The 23,355-nt window shown below is 44.2% G+C and overlaps 1 protein-coding gene across 1 annotated transcript in view; it reads right to left on the minus strand.

Moving 5' to 3' along the window:
- COL19A1 (collagen type XIX alpha 1 chain) overlaps window positions 1-23,355 on the minus strand; it is a 1,728,692-nt gene that overhangs the window by 1,098,081 nt on the left and 607,256 nt on the right. The window contains exon 14 of the mRNA XM_069726653.1: window positions 538-591. Within this exon, the coding sequence (XP_069582754.1) occupies window positions 538-591 (54 nt within the window). The remainder of the gene's footprint in view (window positions 1-537; window positions 592-23,355) is intronic.

Raw genomic sequence — 23,355 nt, forward strand, 5'->3', positions numbered from 1 at the left:
CACCGCTCAAGAGGCTGCACGATAGGTGCGCCGTACTAGTACTGCTGTTTGCGGGAATGCAATTCTCGCAGAGCAGTACTAGTACGGCTCATGTCGGGAAGAGGTTAAAGTATGTTTTTCTATGAAGTGACTCAGTGCTCCAATGTCAAATATACCTGGCTGAGATCATACAGTCAGTGCCTTTTTCCATGCTGCTCGTGGATTGCCAGCTGTCAGGTTTCCTTTAATTATTCTAATTAGCTTATATAATTAGACATTAACTATAATGCAGATTGTGATCATGAAAGATAATCTGACAAATAAAAAAGTCAATATTTTCATTTTATGTTACATTATAGACCTCTAAGAGCATCATGCACTGTTAACATTCCCTAAACTGAGAAATGCACGGGTCAATTGTATATACATTATATTCCATTCTAATACATCAGATACATTTATATCCTTCATAAATAAATATCCTTGAAACAATGATTGCATTTTTATATGGGCAATTATTTTCTTTGCAACCAAAATTTAATGGCAAGTGTATTCTACCTTTTCTCCCTTGGGGCCAATTGGACCTTGAAATCCTGGAATACCATCCAAACCCTGTGGAAAAAAAAAACATATTTATAATTGAAAATTGTGTGCATTACTGCTGAATTATTAACACGGTGATAATAATGGAAACAACTTAGATCTTCAATACCCTCCAATCTTCATTCCACAGATCACAGTAAGTGGAAATATAGAGACAGGCTGGCACTAAAATGATAAGCAACATCTGTGCATTGGTGGGTGCACAGCATTAAATCAGCAAGTGTTCTAAATACTAGATATCTGTGCAACTTCTCTTCTTGCTAAAATTACATTAATTTACCATCTGGAAGAAGCATCATTTAGAGTTATGAGATTTTAAATACCCACTTGAATTAAATTAGTGGAGGAATAAATAGTTCTGATTTAGCTGTTAGTTGGCCTTTAACAAGCTCGCAAAATGCTTCACGAGGTAAATTGGAAATTTAAGTTGTCTTGTTCATCTATAAACACTTAAAAGTAAAAGCAAATAAGGTTCATGTAGTGTTTGTTTTATTTATAATATTAGTGACATTTGTAGATCAAATTATACAGATTGAGCAACTGGGGACATGAAACGCACAACTGCACATCTCCAAGCCACTTAAAGGTAATAGTTGTCTTCAATGCCAAGAACACTTTAATAATGCTGCACAACATGTACAATAAAATTAGGTAGATAATTGTAAGAGAATCATGTCAGCTAGCAACACTAGATATAGTGTAGGAGATACACAACATACTTGCCAACAAAAGTCTGAATTAACAACATGTATTGCATACGGGTAGTCCGTTTGAGGACGGTGAATGTTACAGAAAATGCATTCACTTGAAGGCAGAGTTCTTATCCCAGCACTACTTCAGCTATATATATATATATATATATATATATATATATACTAGCTGTACTACCCGGCTTCGCATGGGATAATGACTGCTGTTAGCAAAATAGAATGTGTTAACTAAAATTTATTCTGCACACAAAAGCCACAAAACAAATAGATAGCAGCTCTTGTTTTCATGTTTGCAAGCCTCACTTCCCTCTCCTCAGAAAGTTCATTGGCTCTTGAGGAAGCAGCTCTTGTTATCTTGTCTGCAAGCCTCACTTCCCTCTGCTCAGAAAGTTCACTGGCTCTTGAGGAAGCAGCTGCTGTTCTCATGTGTGTCAGCCTTGCTTCTCGGTCTTGACATTTTTCATTGGCCCATAATGCAGCTCTTCTTTTTGCATCAGCTGACATTTGTGCCATGGAATTCCTTTTCTTATGAGGCATTATTGTGGTAAAAATAGTCTGTAACTGGCAGTTTCTATAACCTCTAACATAGAGGTAATGTGACTGACATCAGCCTTTCCACCAACACACCCTAACTGACATGCTATTACTTCACACAAGCTTTGTAATACTGAGAATGTCATGTGTTGCCTATAATAACCAATCAGAGCTCAGATTAATTAACAGTAGCAAAATAGAAGCTGAGCTGTGATTGGTTGCTATTGGCAGCCTGATTAACCCCAGCCAACAGGAAGCCCTCCCCCTGGTAGTATATATTAGCTCACACATACACATAATAGACCAGTCATGTGACTGACAGCTGCCGTATTTCCTATATGGTACATTTGTTGCTCTTGTAGTTTGTCTGCTTATTAATCAGATTTTTATTTTTGAAGGATAACACCAGACTTGTGCGTGTTTTAGGGCGAGTTTCATGTGTCAAGTTGTGTGTGTTGAGTTGCGTGTGGCGACATGCATGTAGTGACTTTTGTGAGATAAGTTTTGTGTAGCGACATGCGTGTAGCAACTTTTTGTGTGTCGAGTTGCATGTGACAGGTTAGTGTAGCAACTTGTGTGCACCAAGTTTTGCGCGTGGTGAGTTTTATGTGTGGTGCGTATTGAGCATGTGCAAGTTTTGTGTGAGGCAACTTTTGCATGTGTTGCAACTTTTCTGCATGTGACAATTTTTCTGCGTGTGCAAGTTTTGCATGTGGCGAGTTTTCCATGAGGTGAGTTTTGCACGTGTGGTGAGTTTTGCATGAGCCTGGTTTTGCATGTGGTGAGTTTTACATGTGGTGAATTTTGCGCGTGGCGAGTTTTGAGTGGCAACTTTTGTGTTTCGACTTTTATGTGGCGAGGTTGGAGTATGTGTGATGAAATGTGTACTGAGGGTGGTATATGTGTTCAAGGACGTGGTAGTGTGTGGCGCATTTTGTGTGTGTGTTCATATCCCCGTGTGTGGTGACTATCCCATGTCGGGGCCCCACCTTAGCAACTGTATGGTATATACTCTATGGCGCCATCACTCTCATTCTTTAAGTCCCCCTTGTTCACATCTGGCAGCTGTCAATTTGCCTCCAACACTTTTAATTTCACTTTTTCCCCATTATGTAGATAAGGGCAAAATTGTTTGGTGAATTGGAACGCGCGGGGTTAAAATTTCAACTCACAACATAGCCTATGATGCTCTCGGGGTCCAGACGTGTGACTGTGCAAAATTTTGTAGCTGTAGCCACATTCAGCTTTATATATTGTGTGTGTATATATATATATCTATATATCTATAATATAACGTTGGGAGCGTCACTCTGTCCGAAGCCTTTATAGACTGCGCAAGCGCCGGCGCAGTCTGGGCCTCACAGAGTGACACTCCCAGGAGATCGCGGTATGCGTAAACACTGAACGCACACGGCGATCTCCACCAGAGAGTCAGGGACCGCCAGGAGGGTAAGTATATTCACCTGTCCCCCGTTCCAGCGCTGCGTGTGGCTCCGTCTCCCGGGTCCTCTGCTGTGACATTCACAGTTCAGAGGGCGCGATGACGCGCTTAATGCGCGCCAGCGCCACCCTCTGACTGAACAGTCACAGCCAGAGGTGCCAGAAGATGGCGGCGCGCAGCGGTGGAACAGGACAGACAGGTGAGTATAGCAAGTGCAGGGGGGCCTGAGCTAGCGGTGACTCCGGCACCTGACCCCTACAGCGCGCAGGTCTCCCCGCCTGCTCAGGCCCCCCAGCACTCGGCGCCCAGCGACCATAGGTGAGTATGATTTTTTTTTTAATATATGGCAGCAGCATACGGGGCATATATTATGGAGCATCTTATGGGGCCATCAACCATAATGGAGCATCTTATGGGGGGCATATAATACAATGGAGCATCTTATGGGGGGCATATAATAGAGTGGAGCATCTTATGGGACCATCAACCATAATGGAGCAGTGTACGGGGGCATACAAACTGGAGCGTCTTATGGGGGCCATAAACCATTATGGAGCAGTGTACGGGGGCATACACGCTGGAGCGTCTTATGGGGGCCATAAACCTTTATGGAGCAGTGTACGGGGGCATACACTATGGAGCATCTTATGGGGGCCATAAACCTTTATGGAGCAATGTACGGGGGGCATACACTATGGAGCATCTTATGGGGGCCATAAACCATAATGGAGCAGCGTATGGGGGCATATACTATCGAGCATCTTATGGGGGCCATCAACCATAATGGAGCAGCATATGGGGCATATGGATGGGAGAAGCAAATTAAAGAATGGTGGCGCAGGATGGCAGCAGCACATGACAGAACGGGAGCGCAGGATGGGAGCAGCACATGACAGAATAGGGCAGCACATGGCAGAACGGGGGCACAGGATGGGAGCAGCACATGACAGAACAGGGGCACAGGATGGGAGCAGCACATGACAGAACAGGGGCACAGGATGGGAGCAGCACATGACAGAACGGGCACAGGATGGGAGCAGCACATGACAGAACAGGGGCGCAGGATGGAAGCAGCACATGACAGAACGGGGGCACAGGATGGGAGCAGCACATGACAGGATGGGAGCAACAAATGACAGAATGGAGGCGCAGGATGGGTGCAGAACATGTCAGAATGGAGGCGCAGGATGGGTGCAGCACATGTCAGAATGGGGGCGCAGGATGGGAGCAGCGCATGACAGAATGGGGGCGCAGGATGGGTGCAACACATGACAGGATGGGGACGCAGGATGGAGCAGCACATGTCAGAATGGCGGTGCAGGATGGGAGTAGCACATGTCAGAATGGGGGTGCAGGATGGGTGCAGCACATGACAGGATGGGGACGCAGGATGGAGCAGCTCATGACAGGATGGCGACGCAGGATGGAGCAGCACATACCAGGATGGAGACCATATACCAATATAAATGCTCGCCACCCGGGCGTAGAACGGGTTCAATAGCTAGTCCATATCTATATATATATATATATATATATATATATATATATATATATATATACACAGTACAGACCAAAAGCCTTCTCATTTAAAGATTTTTATGTATTTTTATGACTATGAAAATTGTAAATTCACACTGAAGGAATCAAAACTATGAATGAACACATGGGGAATTATATTCTTAACAAAAAAGTGTGAAACAACTGAAAATATGTCTTATATTCTAGGTTCTTCAAAGTAGCCACCTTTTGCTTTGATGACTGCTTTGCACACTCTTGGCATTCTCTTGATGAGGTTCAAGAGGTAGTCACGGGAATGGTTTTCACTTCACAGCTGTGCCCTGTCAGGTTTAATAAGTGGGATTTCTTGCCTTATAAATGGGGTTGAGACCATCAGTTGTGTTGTGCAGAAGTCTGGTGGATACACAGCTGATAGTCCTACTGAATAGACTGTTAGAATTTGGTCAGTCAGTCCGAAAAATTGGGAAAACTTTGAAAGTGTCCCCAAGTTCAGTTGCAAAAACCATCAAGCGCTACAAAGGAATTGGGTCACATGAGGACCGCCCCAGGAAAGGAAGACCAAGAGTCACCTCTGCTTCTGAGGATAAGTTTATCCGAATCACCAGCCTCAGAAATCGCAGGTTAACAGCAGCTCAAATTAGAGATCAGGTTAATGCCACACACTGTTCTAGCAGCAGACACATCTCTACAACAACTGTTAAGAGGGGACTTTGTGCAGCAGGCCTTCATGGTAAAATAGCTGCTAGGAAACCACTGCTAAGGACAGGCAACAAGCAGAAGAGACTTGTTTGGGCTAAAGAACACAGGGAATGGACATTAGACCAGTGGAAATCTGTGCTTTGGTCTGATGAGACCAAATTTGAGATCTTTGGTTCCAACCACTGTGTCTTTTCGACGCAGAAAAGGTGAATGGATGGACCCTACATGCCTGTTTCCCACCGTGAAGCATGGAGGAGGAGGTGTGATGGTGTGGGGGTGCTTTGCTGGTGACACTGTTGGGGATTTATTCAAAATTGAAGACATACTGAACCAGCATGGCTACCACAGCATCTTGCAGCGACATGCTATTCCATCCGGTTTGCATTTAGTTGGACCATCATTTATTTTTCAACAGGACAATGAACCCAAACACACCTCCAGACTGTGCAAGGGCTATTTGACCAAGAAGGAGAGTGATGTGGTGGTCACCAGACCTGAACCCAATTGAGATGGTTTGGGGTGAGCTGGACCGCAGAGTGAAGGCAAAAGGTCTAACAATGGCTAAGCATCTCTGGGAGCTCCTTCAAGATTGTTGGAAGACCATTTCCGGTGACTACCTCTCGAAGCTCATCAAGAGAATGCCAAGAGTGTGCAAAGCAGTCATCAAAGCAAAAAAGGTGGCTACTTTGAGACATATTTTCAGTTGTTTCACACTTTTTTGTTAAGTATATAATTCCACATGTGTTAATTCATAGTTTTGATGCCTTTAGTGTGAATTTACAATTTTCATAGTCATGAAAATGCAGAAAAATCTTTAAATGAGAAGGTGTGTCCAAACTTTTGGTCTGTACTGTATATATATATATATATATATACACACTGTTAGAGGTCGAGTTCCCGCCTCTGCACAGGGGGAATCTCGGGCCATCTCCGCTGCGGTCTCCCATTCTTCTCCTGCCACAGTGGAGCCTGCTCAGCGGAGACATCGGTCCCAGCGTCTTGCTCAGTCTCACTCTGTACAAAGAGTTACTGCTGCTTTGCCGGCTTCTGCCATTGAAGTCAGTGCTGGGCAGCGGCGAGCAGACGCTTCTGGGACTAAGTCCTGCTTTTCTCGTTCTGAGCATACCCTGAGTAAGATCTCTCAGTGGAGATCGAGGGTCACATGGTCAGATACTGCAGCTAAGTCCATTGGTCCTTTCGGGAAGGTCCTTTAAGTGCTAGGACTAAGTCCTGCTTTGCACACTGAGCATGCCCAGGGCAAGATCTCTCAGTGGAGATTTAGGGTCACGTGCTCAGGTATGGCAGTCTCGCATTGGTCCTTTTAGGAAGGTCTTTTACTTGCTGCAGCTATATAAGGCTCGCATGGCCGCACGGCCATGTGCTAGTGTCAATTCAAATATGTGCTTTGAGCCAGTGTGGTTATGCATGAGTGTGTTCAGGGACCCGGCTGAAATAAGCCCCTAGAATACCGGCACCTCCGGTGAGGAGATTGTATGAGTGTGTTCAGGGACCCAGCTGAAATAAGCCCTTGGAATACCGGCTTCTCCGGTGAGGAGATTGCATGTTGCATAACCACTGACTGCTATCAGCTTGGCAGTAAGCGTGTGCTCCTGTGAGGCTAACAGGGCGCTGTGCTTCCCTTTCACGGCTACTCTGTGGTGTAACAGAGCTAGTCTATACCGCCAAACAGTGCCGCCATTTGCTAGCAGCAGGTTCCTCCTGCACGGTGGACCCCGGGCTGCGAACACACCATTTATAATAAACATCTCTATTTTCTCGGTGCGTTCTGCTAGCCCTAACATATACACTGCTCAAAAAATAAAGGGAACACTAAAATACCACATCCTAGTTATCACTGAATGAAATATTTCAGTTGCAAATCTTTATTCTTTACATAGTGGAATGTGTTGAGAACAATAAAACATAAAAGTGATCAATGTAAATCAAAACTAATATCCCATGGAGCTCTGGATTTGGAATGATACTCAAAATCAAAGTGGAAAATCAATTTATAGGCTGGTCCAACTTCAGTGGAAATGCCTCAAGACAAGGAAATGATGTTCTGTTGTGTGTGTGGCATCCACGTGCCTGTATGACCTCCCTACAACACCTGGACATGCTCCTGATGAGGCGGCAGGATGGCCTCCTGCGGGGTCTCCTCCCAGACGTTTACTAAAGCATCCGCCAACTCCTGGACAGTATGTGGTGCAACGTCACATTGGTGGATGGTGCGATGATGTCCCAGATGTGTTCAATCGGATTCAGGTCTGGGGAACGGGAGGGCCAGTCCATAGCTTCAATGCCTTCATCTTGCAGGAACTGCTGACACACTCCAGCCACATGAGGTCTGGCATTGTCCTGCATTAGGAGAAACCCAGGGCCAACCGCACCAGCATATGGTTTTACAAGGGGTCTGAGGATCTCATCTCAGTACCTAATGGCAATCAGGCTACCTCTGACAAGCACATGGAGGGCTGTGCGTCCCTCTAATGAAATGCCACCCCACACCATTACTGACCCACTGCCAAACTGATCATGCTGAAGGATGTTGCAGGCATCTGTCACAAGTGCTCAGTGTGAACCTGCTTTCATCTGTGAAGAGCACAGGGCACCAGTGGCGAATTTGCTAATCCTGGTGTTATGTGGCAAATGCCCAGAGTCTCTGCACAGTGTTGGGCTGTGAGCACAACCCCCATCTGTGGATGTCGGGCACTCAGCTGTTATGACCTGGTGGTTAGGAGCACCCGACACGACCTGATAGTTAAACTCACACAGGGCAAGCTCTGGGATGTGGGAGCTCTGCTGACCGCAGGCCCTAATCCTATCACAACAACTAGAAATAGCCGTGGAGCGTTCCTGACTCTCCCTAGACGCCTCTTCACAGCCTAAGAGCTAGCTAGCCCAAGAGATAGAAAATAAAGCCTACCTTGCCTCAGAGAAATTCCCCAAAAGAAAAGGCAGCCCCCCACATATATTGACTGTGAGTAAAGATGAAAGTCACAAATGTAGAAATGAAACAGGTTTCAGCAAAGGGAGGCCAGACTTACTAAACAGACAGAGGATAGGAAAGGTATCTTTGCGGTCAGCACAAAAAACTATAAAAGACCACGCAGAGTGTGCAAAAAGACCTCCGTACCAACTAACGGTGCGGAGATGCCACTCTGCATCCCAGAGCTTCCAGCTAGCAAGACAAAATTATGATAACCAGCTGGACAAGGAAACAATGAACAAATAATAACTATCAGGAACTTAGCTTCTGCTGGAGAAGACAGGTCACCAGAAAGATCCAAGAGCGAACTGAACCAATGCAGGAACATTGACAGCTGGCATGGTGTAACGATCTGAGTGGAGTTAAATAGAGCAGCTAACCAAAGGATAAACCACGTCACCTGTGTAAGGAACCTCAGAAGCAGCAGCTTCACTCACAGCCACCAGAGGGAGTCCATGGACAGAACTCGCCGAAGTATCATTCACGACCACAGGAGGGAGTTCGACAACAGAATTCACAACAGTACCCCCCCTTGAGGAGGGGTCACCGAACCCTCACCAGAGCCCCCAGGCCGATCAGGATGAGCCAAATGAAAGGCACGAACTAGATCGGCAGCATGAACATCAGAGGCAAAAACCCAGGAATTATCTTCCTGACCATAACCCTTCCACTTGACCAGGTACTGGAGTTTCCGTCTCGAAACACGAGAATCCAAAATCTTCTCCACCACATACACCAACTCCCCCTCGACCAACACCGGGGCAGGAGGATCAACGGAGGGAACCATAGGCGCCACGTATCTTCGCAACGACCTATGGAACACATTATGGATGGTAAAAGAAGCTGGAAGGTCCAAACGAAATGACACAGGATTAAGAACTTCAGAAATCTTATATGGCCCAATGAAACGAGGCTTAAACTTAGGAGAGGACACCTTCATAGGAACATGACGAGATGACAACCAAACCAAATCCCCAACACGAAGTCGGGGACCAACACAGCGCCGGCGGTTAGCGAAACGTTGAGCCTTCTCCTGGGACAATGTTAAATTGTCCACCACATGAGTCCAAATCTGCTGCAACCTGTCCACCACCGTATCCACACCAGGACAGTCCGAAGGCTCAACCTGCCCCGAAGAGAAACGAGGATGGAAACCAGAATTACAGAAAAAAGGAGAAACTAAAGTAGCCAAGCTGGCCCGATTATTAAGGGCGAACTCAGCCAAAGGCAAGAAGGACACCCAATCATCCTGATCAGCAGAAACAAAGCATCTCAGATATGTCTGATTAGTTCGTTCGGTTTGGCCATTAGTCTGAGGATGGAAAGCCGAAGAAAAAGACAAATCAATGCCCATCTTAGCACAAAAGGACCGCCAAAACCTCGAAACAAACTGTGAACCTCTGTCCTAGACGATGTTCTCTGGAATGCCATGCAAACGAACCACATGCTGGAAAAACAATGGCACCAAATCAGAGGAGGAAGGCAATTTAGACAAAGGTACCAAATGGACCATCTTAGAGAAGTGATCACAAACCACCCAAATGACCGACATCCTTTGAGAAACAGGGAGATAAGAAATAAAATCCATGGAAATATGCGTCCAGGGCCTCTTCGGGACCGGCAAGGGCAAAAGCAACCCACTGGCACGAGAACAGCAGGGCTTAGCCCGAGCACAAGTCCCACAGGACTGCACAAAAGAATGCACATCCCATGACAAAGAAGGCCACCAAAAGGATCTAGCCACCAAATCTCTGGTACCAAAGATTCCAGGATGACCAGCCAACACCGAACAATGAACCTCAGAGATAACTCTACTAGTCCATCTATCAGGGACAAACAGTCTCTCCGCTGGACAACGGTCAAGTCTATCAGCCTGAAACTTCTGCAGCACGCGCCGCAAATCAGGGGAGATGGCAGACAAAATTACCCCCTCTTTAAGAAGATCCGCCGGCTCCGGAACACCCGGAGAGTCAGGCACAAAACTCCTTGACAGGGCATCAGCCTTCACATTCTTAGATCCCGGAAGGTATGAAACCACAAAATCAAAACGGGAGAAAAAGAGCAACCATCGAGCCTGTCTAGGATTCAACCGTTTGGCAGACTCGAGATAAGTCAAATTCTTGTGATCCGTCAAGACCACCACGCGATGTTTAGCTCCTTCAAGCCAATGTCGCCACTCCTCGAATGCCCACTTCATGGCCAACAAATCTCGATTGCCAACATCATAATTGCGCTCAGCAGGCGAGAATTTTCTAGAAAAGAAGGCACATGGTTTCATCACCGAGCCATCAGAACTTCTTTGCGACAAAACAGCCCCTGCTCCAATCTCAGAAGCATCAACCTCGTCCTGAAACGGGAGCGAAACATCTGGCTGGCACAACACAGGGGCAGAAGAAAAACGATGCTTCAACTCCTGAAAAGCCTCTACGGCCGCAGAGGACCAATTGACCACATCAGCACCTTTCTTGGTCCAATCAGTCAACGGTTTAGCAATACTAGAAAAATTAGCGATGAAGCGACGGTCAAAATTAGCAAAGCCCAGGAACTTCTGCAGGCTCTTCACAGGTGTCGGCTGAGTCCAATCATAAATGGCCTGAACTTTAACAGGGTCCATCTCGATAGTAGAAGGGGAAAAAATGAAACCCAAAAATGAAACCTTCTGAACTCCAAAGAGACACTTTGACCCCTTCACAAACAAGGAATTCGCACGAAGGACCTGGAACACCATTCTGACCTGCTTCACATGAGACTCCCAATCATTCGAAAAGACCAAAATGTCATCCAAATATACAATCATGAATCTATCCAGGTACTCTCGAAAGATGTCATGCATAAAGGACTGAAACACAGATGGAGCATTAGAAAGCCTGAATGGCATAACCAGGTACTCAAAATGGCCCTCGGGTGTATTAAATGCTGTTTTCCATTCATCGCCCTGTTTAATTCGCACAAGATTATACGCCCCTCGAAGATCTATCTTGGTGAACCAACTAGCCCCCTTAATCCGAGCAAACAAATCAGACAGCAGCGGCAAAGGATACTGAAATTTGACTGTGATCTTATTAAGAAGGCGGTAATCAATACAAGGTCTCAAAGAGCCATCCTTCTTGGCCACAAAAAAGAACCCTGCTCCCAATGGTGACGACGACGGGCGAATATGACCCTTCTCCAAGGATTCCTTTATATAACTCCGCATAGCGGCGTGCTCTGGCACAGATAAATTAAACAGCCGGCCCTTAGGAATCTTACTACCAGGAATCAAATTAATAGCACAATCGCAATCCCTATGAGGAGGTAGGGCACCGGATTTGGGCTCTTCAAATTCATCCCGGTAATCTGATAAAAACTCAGGGACTTCAGAAAGAGTGGAAGGTGAAATTGACAACAATGGAACATCACCATGTACTCCCTGACAACCCCAGCCGGACACAGACATAGATTTCCAATCTAACACTGGATTATGGACCTGTAGCCATGGCAACCCCAAAACGACCACATCATGCAGATTATGCAAAAAGCTAATATCCTCCTGATGTGCAGGAGCCATGCACATGTTCAATTGAGTCCAGTACTGAGGCTTATTCTTGGCCAAAGGCGTAGCATCAATTTCTCTCAATGGAATAGGATACTGCAAGGGCTCCAAGAAAAAACCACAGCGCCTGGCAAACTCCAAGTCCATCAAATTCAGGGCAGCGCCTGAATCCACAAATGCCATAACAGAATAGGATGACAGAGAGCAAATCAGAGTAACGGACAAAAGAAATTTAGACTGTACCGTACCAATGGTGGCAGACCTAGCGAACCGCTTAGTGCGCTTAGGACAATCGGAGATAGCATGAGTGGATTCACCACAGTAAAAACACAGCCCATTCCGTCGTCTGTGTTCTTGCCGTTCAGCTCTGGTCAAAGTCCTATCACACTGCATAGGCTCAGGCCTATGCTCAGAGAATACCGCTAGATGGTGCACAGCTTTGCGCTCACGCAAGCGCCGATCGGTCTGAATGGCCAAGGACATAGACTCATTCAGACCAGCAGACGTGGGAAATCCCACCATGACATCCTTAAGGGCTTCAGAAAGACCCTTTCTGAAAATTGCCGCCAGGGCACACTCATTCCACTGAGTAAGCACAGACCACTTTCTAAACTTCTGACAGTACACCTACGCTTCATCCTGACCCTGACACAAAGCCAGCAAGATTTTCTCTGCCTGATCCACTGAATTTGGTTCATCATAAAGTTATCCAAGCGCCAGAAAAAATGCATCAACATCACGCAATGCAGGATCTCCTGGCGCAAGGGAAAATGCCCAGTCTTGAGGGTCACCACGCAACAAAGAAATAATGATTTTTACTTGTTGAACGGGGTCACCAGAGGAGCGGGGTTTCAAAGCTAGAAACAGTTTACAATTATTCTTGAAATTCAGAAACTTAGATCTATCCCCAGAAAATAAATCAGGAATAGGAATTCTAGGCTCTAACATAGGATTCTGAACCACAAAATCTTGAATGTTTTGTACCCATGCAGTGAGATGATCCACACAAGAGGACAGACCTTGAATGTCCATATATACACCTGTGTCCTGAACCACCCAAAGGTTTAGGGGAAAAGAAAGACAAAACACAGTGCAAAGAAAAAAAAATGGTCTCAGAACTTCTCTTATCCCTCTATTGAGATGCATTAATACTTTGGGCCAGCTGTATTGTTATGACCTGGTGGTTAGGAGCACCCGACACGACCTGATAGTTAAACTCACACAGGGCAAGCTCTGGGATGTGGGAGCTCTGCTGACCGCAAGCCCTAATCCTATCACAACAACTAGAAATAGCCGTGGAGCATTCCTGACTCTCCCTAGACGCCTCTTCACAGCCTAAGAGCTAGCTAGCCCTAGAGATAGAAAATAAAGCCTACCTTGCCTCAGAGAAATTCCCCAAAGGAAAAGGCAGCCCCCCACATATATTGACTGTGAGTAAAGATGAAAGTCACAAACGTAGAAATGAAACAGGTTTCAGCAAAGGGAGGCCAGACTTACTAAACAGACAGAGGATAGGAAAGGTATCTTTGCGGTCAGCACAAAAAACTATAAAAGACCACGCAGAGTGTGCAAAAAGACCTCCGCGCCGACTAACGGTGCGGAGATGCCACTCTGCATCCCAGAGCTTCCATCTAGCAAGACAAAATCATGATAACCAGCTGGACAAGGAAACAATGAACAAATAATAACTATCAGGAACTTAGCTTCTGCTGGAGAAGACAGGTCACCAAAAAGATCCAAGAGCGAACTGAACCAATGCAGGAACATTGACAGCTGGCATGGAGTAACGATCTGAGTGGAGTTAAATAGAGCAGCCAACCAAAGGATAAACCATGTCACCTGGGTAAGGAACCTCAGAAGCAGCAGCTTCACTCACAGCCACCAGAGGGAGTCCATGGACAGAACTCGCCGAAGTACCATTCACGACCACAGGAGGGAGTTCGACAACAGAATTCACAACACTCAGCCCTTCCTCATGAAGTCTGTTTCTAACTGTTTGTGCAGACACATGCACATTTGTGGCCTGCTGGAGGTCATTTTGCAGTGCTCTGGCAGTGCTCCTGCTGTTCCTCCTTGCACAAAGGCTGAGGTAGCGGTCCTGCTGTTGGGTTGTTGCCTTCCTATGGCCCCCTCCACATCTCCTGGTGTACTGGCCTGTCTTCTGGTAGTGCTTCCAGCCTCTAGACACTACGCTGACAGACACAGCAAACCTTCATGCCACAGCTTGCATTGATGTGCTTTCCTGGATGAGCTGCACTACCTGAGCCACTTGTGTGGGTTTATAGAGTCTGTTTCGTGCTACCACGAGTGTGAAAGCACAACCAACAATCAAAATTGACAAAAACATCAGCCAGAAAGCATTGGTACTGAGATGTGGTCTGTGGTCCTCACCGGCAGAACCACTTATTCATTGAGTGTGTCTTGATAATTGCCAATAATTTCCATCTGTTGTCTATTCCATTTGCACAACAGTATGTGAAATTGATTGTAAAACAGTGTTGCTTCCTAAGAGGACAATTTGATTTCACAAAAGTTTGATTTACTTGGAGTTATATTCTGTTGTTTAAGTGTTCCCTTTGTTTTTTTTTGCAATATATATATATATATATATATATATATATAAAATATGTTTCCATGCTCTTGAAAATTGGTAAAATAGTTGCAATGCAAAGAATCAGTTATTTTAAATATTTGTATAATATTTAATATATGTTTAAATAATATACACAAAATACCCAGAAGAAACTAACATGGATGTCCCTTTGCATAGTGCCCAGCTGGACTACTCAGTCCAAGTTCAGTTCAATGTAAAAGGAGACGCTCTCTGCTATACTGTTAAGCACACATTGAAGTTCCATTGCATGACTTAGCCTTTATTTTTCAAAGATAAAGCCGTGTGCACTACTACTAGTGGTGCCCAGGTAGGTTCCCACACCATGTGATACTAAAAGAAAGAACCTGGCACTCAACTTAATGCTCGTGAGATTTTAATGGTAGTAGCCCAAAAAAACGTTTCGGTCCTATATCTGGACCTTCATCAGTTACGTACTATGATGAAAAAGTGAATGACTGTAGTGTCATATAAGGCACAGCATGGTCTGCGTTTGAGACAAGCGGGGATTCCGTGTCTGGACACAAGCACAGCACCTATCAGCGTTAATAAGTCCAGTCTGTGTGCCTAAACCTATCTGCGCAAATACCAGACGCAGACCATGCTGTGCCTTATATGACACTACAGTCATTCACTTTTTCATCATAGTACGTAACTGATGAAGGTCCAGATATAGGACCGAAACGTTTTTTTTGGCTACTACCATTAAAATCTCACGAGCATTAAGTTGAGTGCCAGGTTCTTTCTTTTAGCCTTTATTTTTCACCTTTCTCCCCACCAGTGCTTCAATGTACGAGCTGAACGCAACAGGACCACTGGGAACAAGAGCCACTGATCTGAGAGGATAGCATCTTCTAATTTGACACTCCACTTCTGTGCAAGTGCATTAGGAACCGCTTGCCACTGGAATCACTTGTACTTGCTTGTGTCCACATTAATGTATGGGATCAGAAAAAAAGGAGGAATTTAAGGTAGGTACAAGAGATGAGAGGATATTTTGAAATTCAAATTTTCCTCCAAAATTTGATTGATCATTAGTGGAAATCTCATAATTGATAAGAAAATACACGTGGGGGGAGAGGAGAGAGAACCCTGCTGACCATAAGAGATTACACTCTACAGGAGAGAGAGGACCCTCCTGAGTATAAGAGCTTATACTCTACTGAAAAGTGAGCAAGAGGACCCTGCTGATCATAAAAGCTTACATTGCACAGACAAAAGAGAGAGGACACGCTGACCATAAGAACTTTCCCTCTACAGGAGAGAGAAAAGATTCTGCTGATCTTAAGAACTTATACTGGACAGTAGAGAGGATCCTGCTGACCATAAGAGCTTACAGTCTGCAATAGAGAGAGACAAAAAGAGGACCCTGCTGATTAGAAGAACTTATACTCTACAGGAGAGACCGACTTACTCAGTGACTTTGGAGATAGAAAACGACTGTCGCACAGACTGTGCTCCACTGGGAACCGCTGATCTGTGATGGCCAAAGTAATGACAACTCCTGTACAAGGTATGATAATCTGTAATATGTTATACTTGCAGGGCATTATGGTGAGGCCTGTGTAGTGATTACATTTGCCTGCTCTCTGATTTTTCAGCAGGCTGGGAAATGGTGCTGGGCAAGGTTTTTTTATTTTTGTAAACTGCGATTCGAATCTCAAAAACTTTAAATTTGCGTGAATCCATGGACTTCAGGAAATTGATCCTCTACAGATCATTCTGTTCATCTCTAGTAGGTACTGTTAAGATACATTTTTTGTTCAATTTCTGTGTTTAGCGTTCAGTGTAGTTTAGTTGGATGTGCATGAAGAAAGAAACTAGCTACTACAAAAAATATTATTATTAACCCCTTTCTGACATCAGGCATAATAATCCATCCATGTGACCTGGGCCTATTTGACCATGAGCGGATTATTACGGCTGCACAATCGCCCGTGCACATTGTGGTGTGTGGGCGATCGCCCCTGGGTGTCAGCAGATTCTGACAGCTGACATCCGGCACTAAGTCACAGGCTGCTCCAGACACTTTAGCCCAAGAAATTCTGTGATCAAATATGATCGCAGCATTTCGGGTGCCAGTAGAGGGCTGACAGTCCATCTGCCTTTGGATCGGAGACCCTGTGGCGTGACGTGGAGTCCCGATTGTTGCCATGGTGACCGGATGTCATCATGACGACATCCAGGTCACCAGAGCAAGGAAACATGCTGATCATGCATAGTGCATGATCAGCAAGTCTCTCTGTCAGTGCAGAGTTGACAGTTTATACAGCATGGGGTTAATGCTGCATCCCCAAGCTGTACAAGCAATCAGCCTGTAAAATATGTTTGCCCCATAGTGGTACAAAGTAAGCCTTTTTTTAAAAATTTTTTAAAAATCTTTAATAAAAATAAAAAAAATCAAAAGATACAGTATTGTATCTACAAATAAATATTTTAATGAAAAAAAATATCTACTACTAGATGGCAGCCCGATTCTAAAGAATCGGGAGTCTAGAATCCATATATACTTTATTTATTCAAATGTAAGAATAATACAATTAATAAATAATAGTAAGAAAGAACAAAAATAATAGGCAGTATATGGAGAAAACACCAAACAAAAGTTCAAAATTGGTGTGAAAATGTCACTGAACCACTTCACAACTAAATATATATAGTTTTGGTAAATGGTATTATTATTTTTTTGACGAAATTCGGCAGGAGCTTGAAGAGCAACGTCACTGGGCCCGCCTCCACGCAGTAGAAACTTGCTGTGAGGTAAAAATTCAAAAATCACACCAAAATGGCGGGCGGAGTGTGTCACAGTACGGCACGTTTCTGATTGGTCGCTCGCAGCAGGCGGCAACCAATCAGACACTGGACACTGTTGACGTCACTTATCTCCGGACATTAGCTCCGGACATTAGCTCCGGACAGGAAGTTGGCACAAATTGCAGGAAGTAGTATTCTAGGCAATTATATATTAGATATAAAGCTGAATGTGTGTATGTGTGTGTGTGTGTATGTGTGTGTGTGTGTATGTCCGGGATTGGCATCTGCACCATCGCAGCTACAGCCACAAAATTTTGCAGAGTCACACGTCTGGACCCCGAGAGCGTCATAGGCTATGTTGTGAGGTGAAATTTTAACCCCGCGCGTTCCAATTCACCAAACAATTTTGCCCCTATCTACATAATGGGGAAAAAAGTGAAAGGAAAAGTGTTGGAAGCGTCGCAGCTACAGCAACAAAATTTTGCACAGTCACACGTCTGGACCCTGAGAGCGTCATAGGCTACGTTGTGAGGTGAAATTTTAACCCCGCGCTTTCCAATTCACCAAACAATTTTGCCCCTATCTACATAATGGGGAAAAAAGTGAAAGGAAAAGTGTTGGAGGCGTCGCAGCTACAGAAACAAAATTTTGCACAGTCACACGTCTGGACCCTGAGAGCGTCATAGGCTATGTTGTGAGGTGAAATTTTAACCCCGCGCGTTCCAATTCACCAAACAATTTTGCCCCTATCTACATAATGGGAAAAAATGAAAGGAAAAGTGTAGGAGGCAAATTGACAGCTGCCAGATGTGAACAAGGGGGACTTAAAGAATGAGAGCGATGGCGCGAAAGAGTATATACCGTACAGTTGCTAAGGTGGGGCCCCGACATGGGATACTCACCACACACGGGGATATGAACACACACAAAATGCGCCACACACTACCATGTGCTTGAACACATATTACCCTCAGCACACATTTCACCACAAATACACCAACCTCGCCACATAAAAGTCGAAACACAAAAGTCGCCACTCAAAACTCGCCACGCGCATACTATATACAGGAGGAGATGACACACAGATATATACTATATACAGGGGAGATGACACACAGGTATATACTATATACAGGAGGAGATGACATACAGGTATATACTATATATAGAAGGAGATGACATACAGGTATATACTATATATAGAAGGAGATGACATACAGGTATATACTATGTACAGGGGAGATGACACACAGCAGGTATATTATATATACAGGGGAGATGACATACAGGTATATACTATATACAGGAGATGACATACAGGTGTATACTATATATAAGGGAGATGACCAACATGTATATACTGAGGTGAAAATGAAAAGGTGTGAGTGCAAAATGAGAGGAGTGAGGGAAAATAGTGGAGTGATCGGAAAATGACAGATGTGAGGTTGAAATGACGAGTGTTAGGGGGGAATGAGAGGAGTGAGGGAGAAAATGAGAGGTGTAAGGGAGAAAATGAGAGATATGAGGGGGAAAATGAAAGATGTGATTGGGAAAATGAGAGGCGTAATGGGAAAATAAGAGAAGTGAGGTGCTATAACTAACCACAGATATTTACTATGCCCAGGCAACGCCGGACTCTTCAGCTAGTAAGCAATAAAAGTACATGTTAGGTATCGCCGCTTCTACAACCACCCGACTTATCAAACTGTCCCACTAGCTCCAAACTGTCAAGTGACAGAGTCAAAATCTTAATTGATTTAATCTTAATCTTGATTTAGAGATGATTTGCAAAGAGGAGTGGACCAAAATTCCTCTTGACACGTGCACAGACCTCATCATCAACTGCAAAAAATGTCTGAGTGCTGTGTTTGCCAACAAGGGTTTTGCCACCAAGTATTAAGTCTTGTTTGCAAGAGGAATCAAATACTTATTTCTTACTGAAAAATGCAAATACATTTTTATAAATTATACAATGTGATTCTCTAGATTTTATTTTTGATATTCTATCTCACAATGTTAAATGTTTGGACTATAAGACGCATCCCAAATTTTCAGAAGGACAATGGGAAAAAAAAAATAATGCGTCAAAATGGGGGTCTGTCTTACAGTCCTTAAATCAGCTTACCCGGGGGGTATCGGCAATGCTGGTGAAGCAGAGTTACAGGGGGTGTTTGGTGGTCTGGCGATGATATAACCCAGACTGGTGCACAAGTTCAAAAGTGAGAGGGGCTACGGCGACATTTTGTGAAAGCCCAGAGCCCCCGCACATCCATTGCTGCGATGTCGAAATCCAATCCCAGTCTGGTGCTTCAGGTTCGGCGGTGCTCAGTGGTGTGCGGTGGTGCAGGGGCTACAGAGACATTTTATTAAAGCCCAAAGCTCCCGCACTTCTATTGCCTCGATGCTGTGGCCTCCAGGAAAATGGCCGTCTGAGGCGGTGCATGCGCAGATTGAGATCTCAGCAATGGAGCCGAGATCTCAATCTGAGCATGCGCCGCCTCCGGCGGTCATTTTCCCAGAAGCCATGTTGAATCTCCAGGAGCAGATTATGATCTCGGCAATGAGATCTCGTCCAAAGATCTCAGGAGACAAGTTCTCGGAGCCGAGATCTCAATCTGTGCATGTACCACCTTCGGCGCGCCAATGTCTTGGAGGCCACAGCATCGAGGCAATAGAAGTACAGGGGCTCTGGGCTTTCAAAAAATGTCACCAGAGCCCGCTGAACCACCAAGCACCGTTAAACCTGCCACACTGGGCTGGGATGGGAGTGTAATCATCTCCTTGCAGAGTCGGACCACTGGAAGAATCGGCTGACACCTGCTTCCACCACACTAACTGTAAGTACATTCCAACTATAACATACACCCTCATTTTCCCCCCAAATTTAGGGGGAAATAAGTGCGTCTTATAGTCTGAAAAATACAGTATTTCCTTCACTGTAGCAGCCAAACATAAAAATCTGATATAAATCTGGTATCTCTGTAATCGCACCGACCTGAAGAATAAAGTTGCCTAATCACTTGTACCGCAAAAGGAAGTGCGTAAAAAAATATAAAACCAATTCTTCACCTACTGTTCATTTTTTCTTTCTACCTCCTAAAGATCGCAATAAGTCTCAGCACACATTTATCCTGCGCTCTGCGTTGAAGGCTTACACCGGGGTTTCCGTGTAAATCTCTGAAATACGTGATTCAGATGGAACCGTAGGAGGAAGATTCCCTATAATGAGGCAGATGGAGGCACTGTGAACGCTGTCTGACCTGTGATCCAGAGGTGTCAATCTTTTTAGAATTGCATAAAAGTGTTGTCGGCCACAGTTTTGTGCACTTCTGAAAAGAAGGACACTGCTAAACAGAGGCTAGACAGCATCCAGAGTAACTCTGCTGCATTATAGCAAATGGATCCTTCGGGGGTTTCATCTGAATCACATCACTCAGAGATTTAGATGGAAACCCCAGAGTAAGTGCTGAGCGTAGAGCACCAGATAAATGTGATCCCAAAGGTTATGTAAAATGTTCCCAATAAAAGCTTCAACTGAATCCACAAAAAAAGCAAGTCCTCATTTAGGTCTGCCATCTGTTAACGGAAATATAGGGTTTCCATGTTACTAGTACAACGGACAAAGGCTCTGGAGAAGCAAAATGGCTCCTCACCCGCCAAAAGAAATTCTGAAAATTCTCTGGTCCCAAATCCAAATGCCCACCTCCCTTCTGAGCCCCACCGTGTACCTAAACGACATATAGCATTCACGTATGGCATTTCTACAGCGATGAGAACCCACCTAACTTAACGGGTGCATGCCTCCAGAAGCACAAGCTAGCCATAACGTACTGGAGACTGCAATGTACTGGTCATTACTGCGACAGTTTGCAATTTTCACTCGGCAACATTCATTGTTTCTGGAAACAACTATGGAGTCAAAATCAATACTACACAAGTAGAATAATTCCCAAAGGGGTATAATTTCGAAAATGGGTTACTTGAGGGGGGATTCTGTACTTCTAGCAATTAGGGGCTCAGTATATGGAGTCCTCAAACTCTTCTAGGAGAATCTGAGTTCCAGGAGGTAAAATAGCACTCTGTTCCTTCCAAGTCTCTCCGTATGGCTAAGTAGTACAGTACAGCCACATATGGGGTATTGCCACGTTCAGTAGAATTTGTGGGACAAATTTTGGTGCCATTTCTACCCACTTCTTGTGTGCAAATGTAAAATCTTGGGCTAAAACAAAATGTTGATGGTAAAAATGTAGTTGTTTTTTCTTCACTGCTCAATGTTATAAAATTCTGTGACACAATCAAGGTGTTAATATGATCACTGCACCCCTAGATGAATTCACTGAGAGGTGTAGTTTGTAAAATGGGGTCACTTATGGGGGGGGGGTTCTGCTGTTCTGGCACCTCATGGGTCATGGTACCTGCAAACCATATCAGTAAAATCTGGCACTCCTTGCCTTTTGAGCTTTGCACTGTGCCTGAAAAATAGTTCCCGATTACATGTAGCATATTGACACACTCAGGAAAAAAATGGACCTCATTTGGGGCTAAAACAACATTTTTGTGGGGAAAATGTGATTTTATTATTTTCACAGCTCAAAGTTATAAATTATTGTAAAGCACTTGGGGGCTCTAGGTGCTTACCATGCATATAAATACATTCCTTGACTGAATACATTCCAAAATGGGGTCACGTGTGGAGGGTTTCCACTGTTTAGACACATCAGGGACTCTCCAAATGGGGCATGACGTCCGCTAATGATTCCAGGAAATTTTACATTCAAAAAGTCTAGTGACGCTACTTCCCTTCCGAGCCAAGCTGTGCGCCCAAACAATAGTTTTCTCCCTCACATGGGGTACCGGCGTACAGCAAATTGTATGGTGCGATTTTTCCCATTACCTTTATGAAAATGCAATATTTTGTGCTGAAAACATATTTGTGGGAAAATTAGATTTTTTAGATTTTTTTATTTTTACTGCTCAACGTTATACAGTAAACTTCAGTGATGAACCTGAGGGTTCAATGTGCTCACCACACATCCAGATCAGTTCCCTGAGGGGTCTAGTTTCCAAAATGGTGTCACTTATGGGGGATTTTCACAGTTTAGGCACATCAGAGGCTCTCCAAACGTGATATGGTGTCCGCCAATTGCTCAAGTAAATTTTACATTCGAAAAGTCGAATGGTGCTCTTTCCCGTCCAAACTCTGCTGTGCACCCAAGCAGTAGTTTTCTCCCTCATATGAGGTATCGGCATGATCAGGAGAAATTACACAACAAATTTTGGGGTCTATTTTTTTCCTGTTACTCTTATCAAAATAAAAAAAATAAAAATAAAATAAAAAAATAAAAATAAACTTCTTGAATGTGGTTTTGAGCATCTTAAGGGGTGCAGTTTTTAGAATGGTGTCACTTTTAGGTATCTTCCTTCATATAGACCCTTCAAAGTGACTTCAAATGTGATGTAGTCCCTAAAAAATGGTTTTGTAAATTTTGTTGGAAAAATGAAAAATCGTTGGTCAATTTATAACCCTTATAACTTCCTAACAAAAAAAAAATGTTGGTTCCAAAATTGTGCTGATGTAAAGTTTATTTATTAACTATTTTGGGTGACATATCTCTGTTTACGGGCATGAACATTTTTGCCAAATTTCCTTTTTTGTCACATATTTTAAATCCAATCATGAAGTTCATGTCATGAAAAAACAGTCTTAGTATCACTTGGTTCCATTGAAGCGTTCGAGAGTTATAACCTCATAAAGGACAGTGGTCAGAATTGCAATAATTGGCCAGGACATTAACGTGCAAATCACCCATGGAGGTAAAAGGGTTAATAATAATAATTTCTCCGATTTTTTTTGCTTTAAACATGTTCTTCACTGCACACAAAGATCTCAAACAGAGCTAGTAGATATTTCAACTTCAAGATCAGAAATAACTTAAAAAGTTGCTGAGAAATTGGCAATAACTGTGTCTATATTATTATGTGTCA

The sequence above is a fragment of the Ranitomeya imitator genome, chromosome 5 (assembly GCF_032444005.1).
Source record: "Ranitomeya imitator isolate aRanImi1 chromosome 5, aRanImi1.pri, whole genome shotgun sequence".
NCBI classification, from domain to species: Eukaryota; Metazoa; Chordata; class Amphibia; order Anura; family Dendrobatidae; genus Ranitomeya; species Ranitomeya imitator.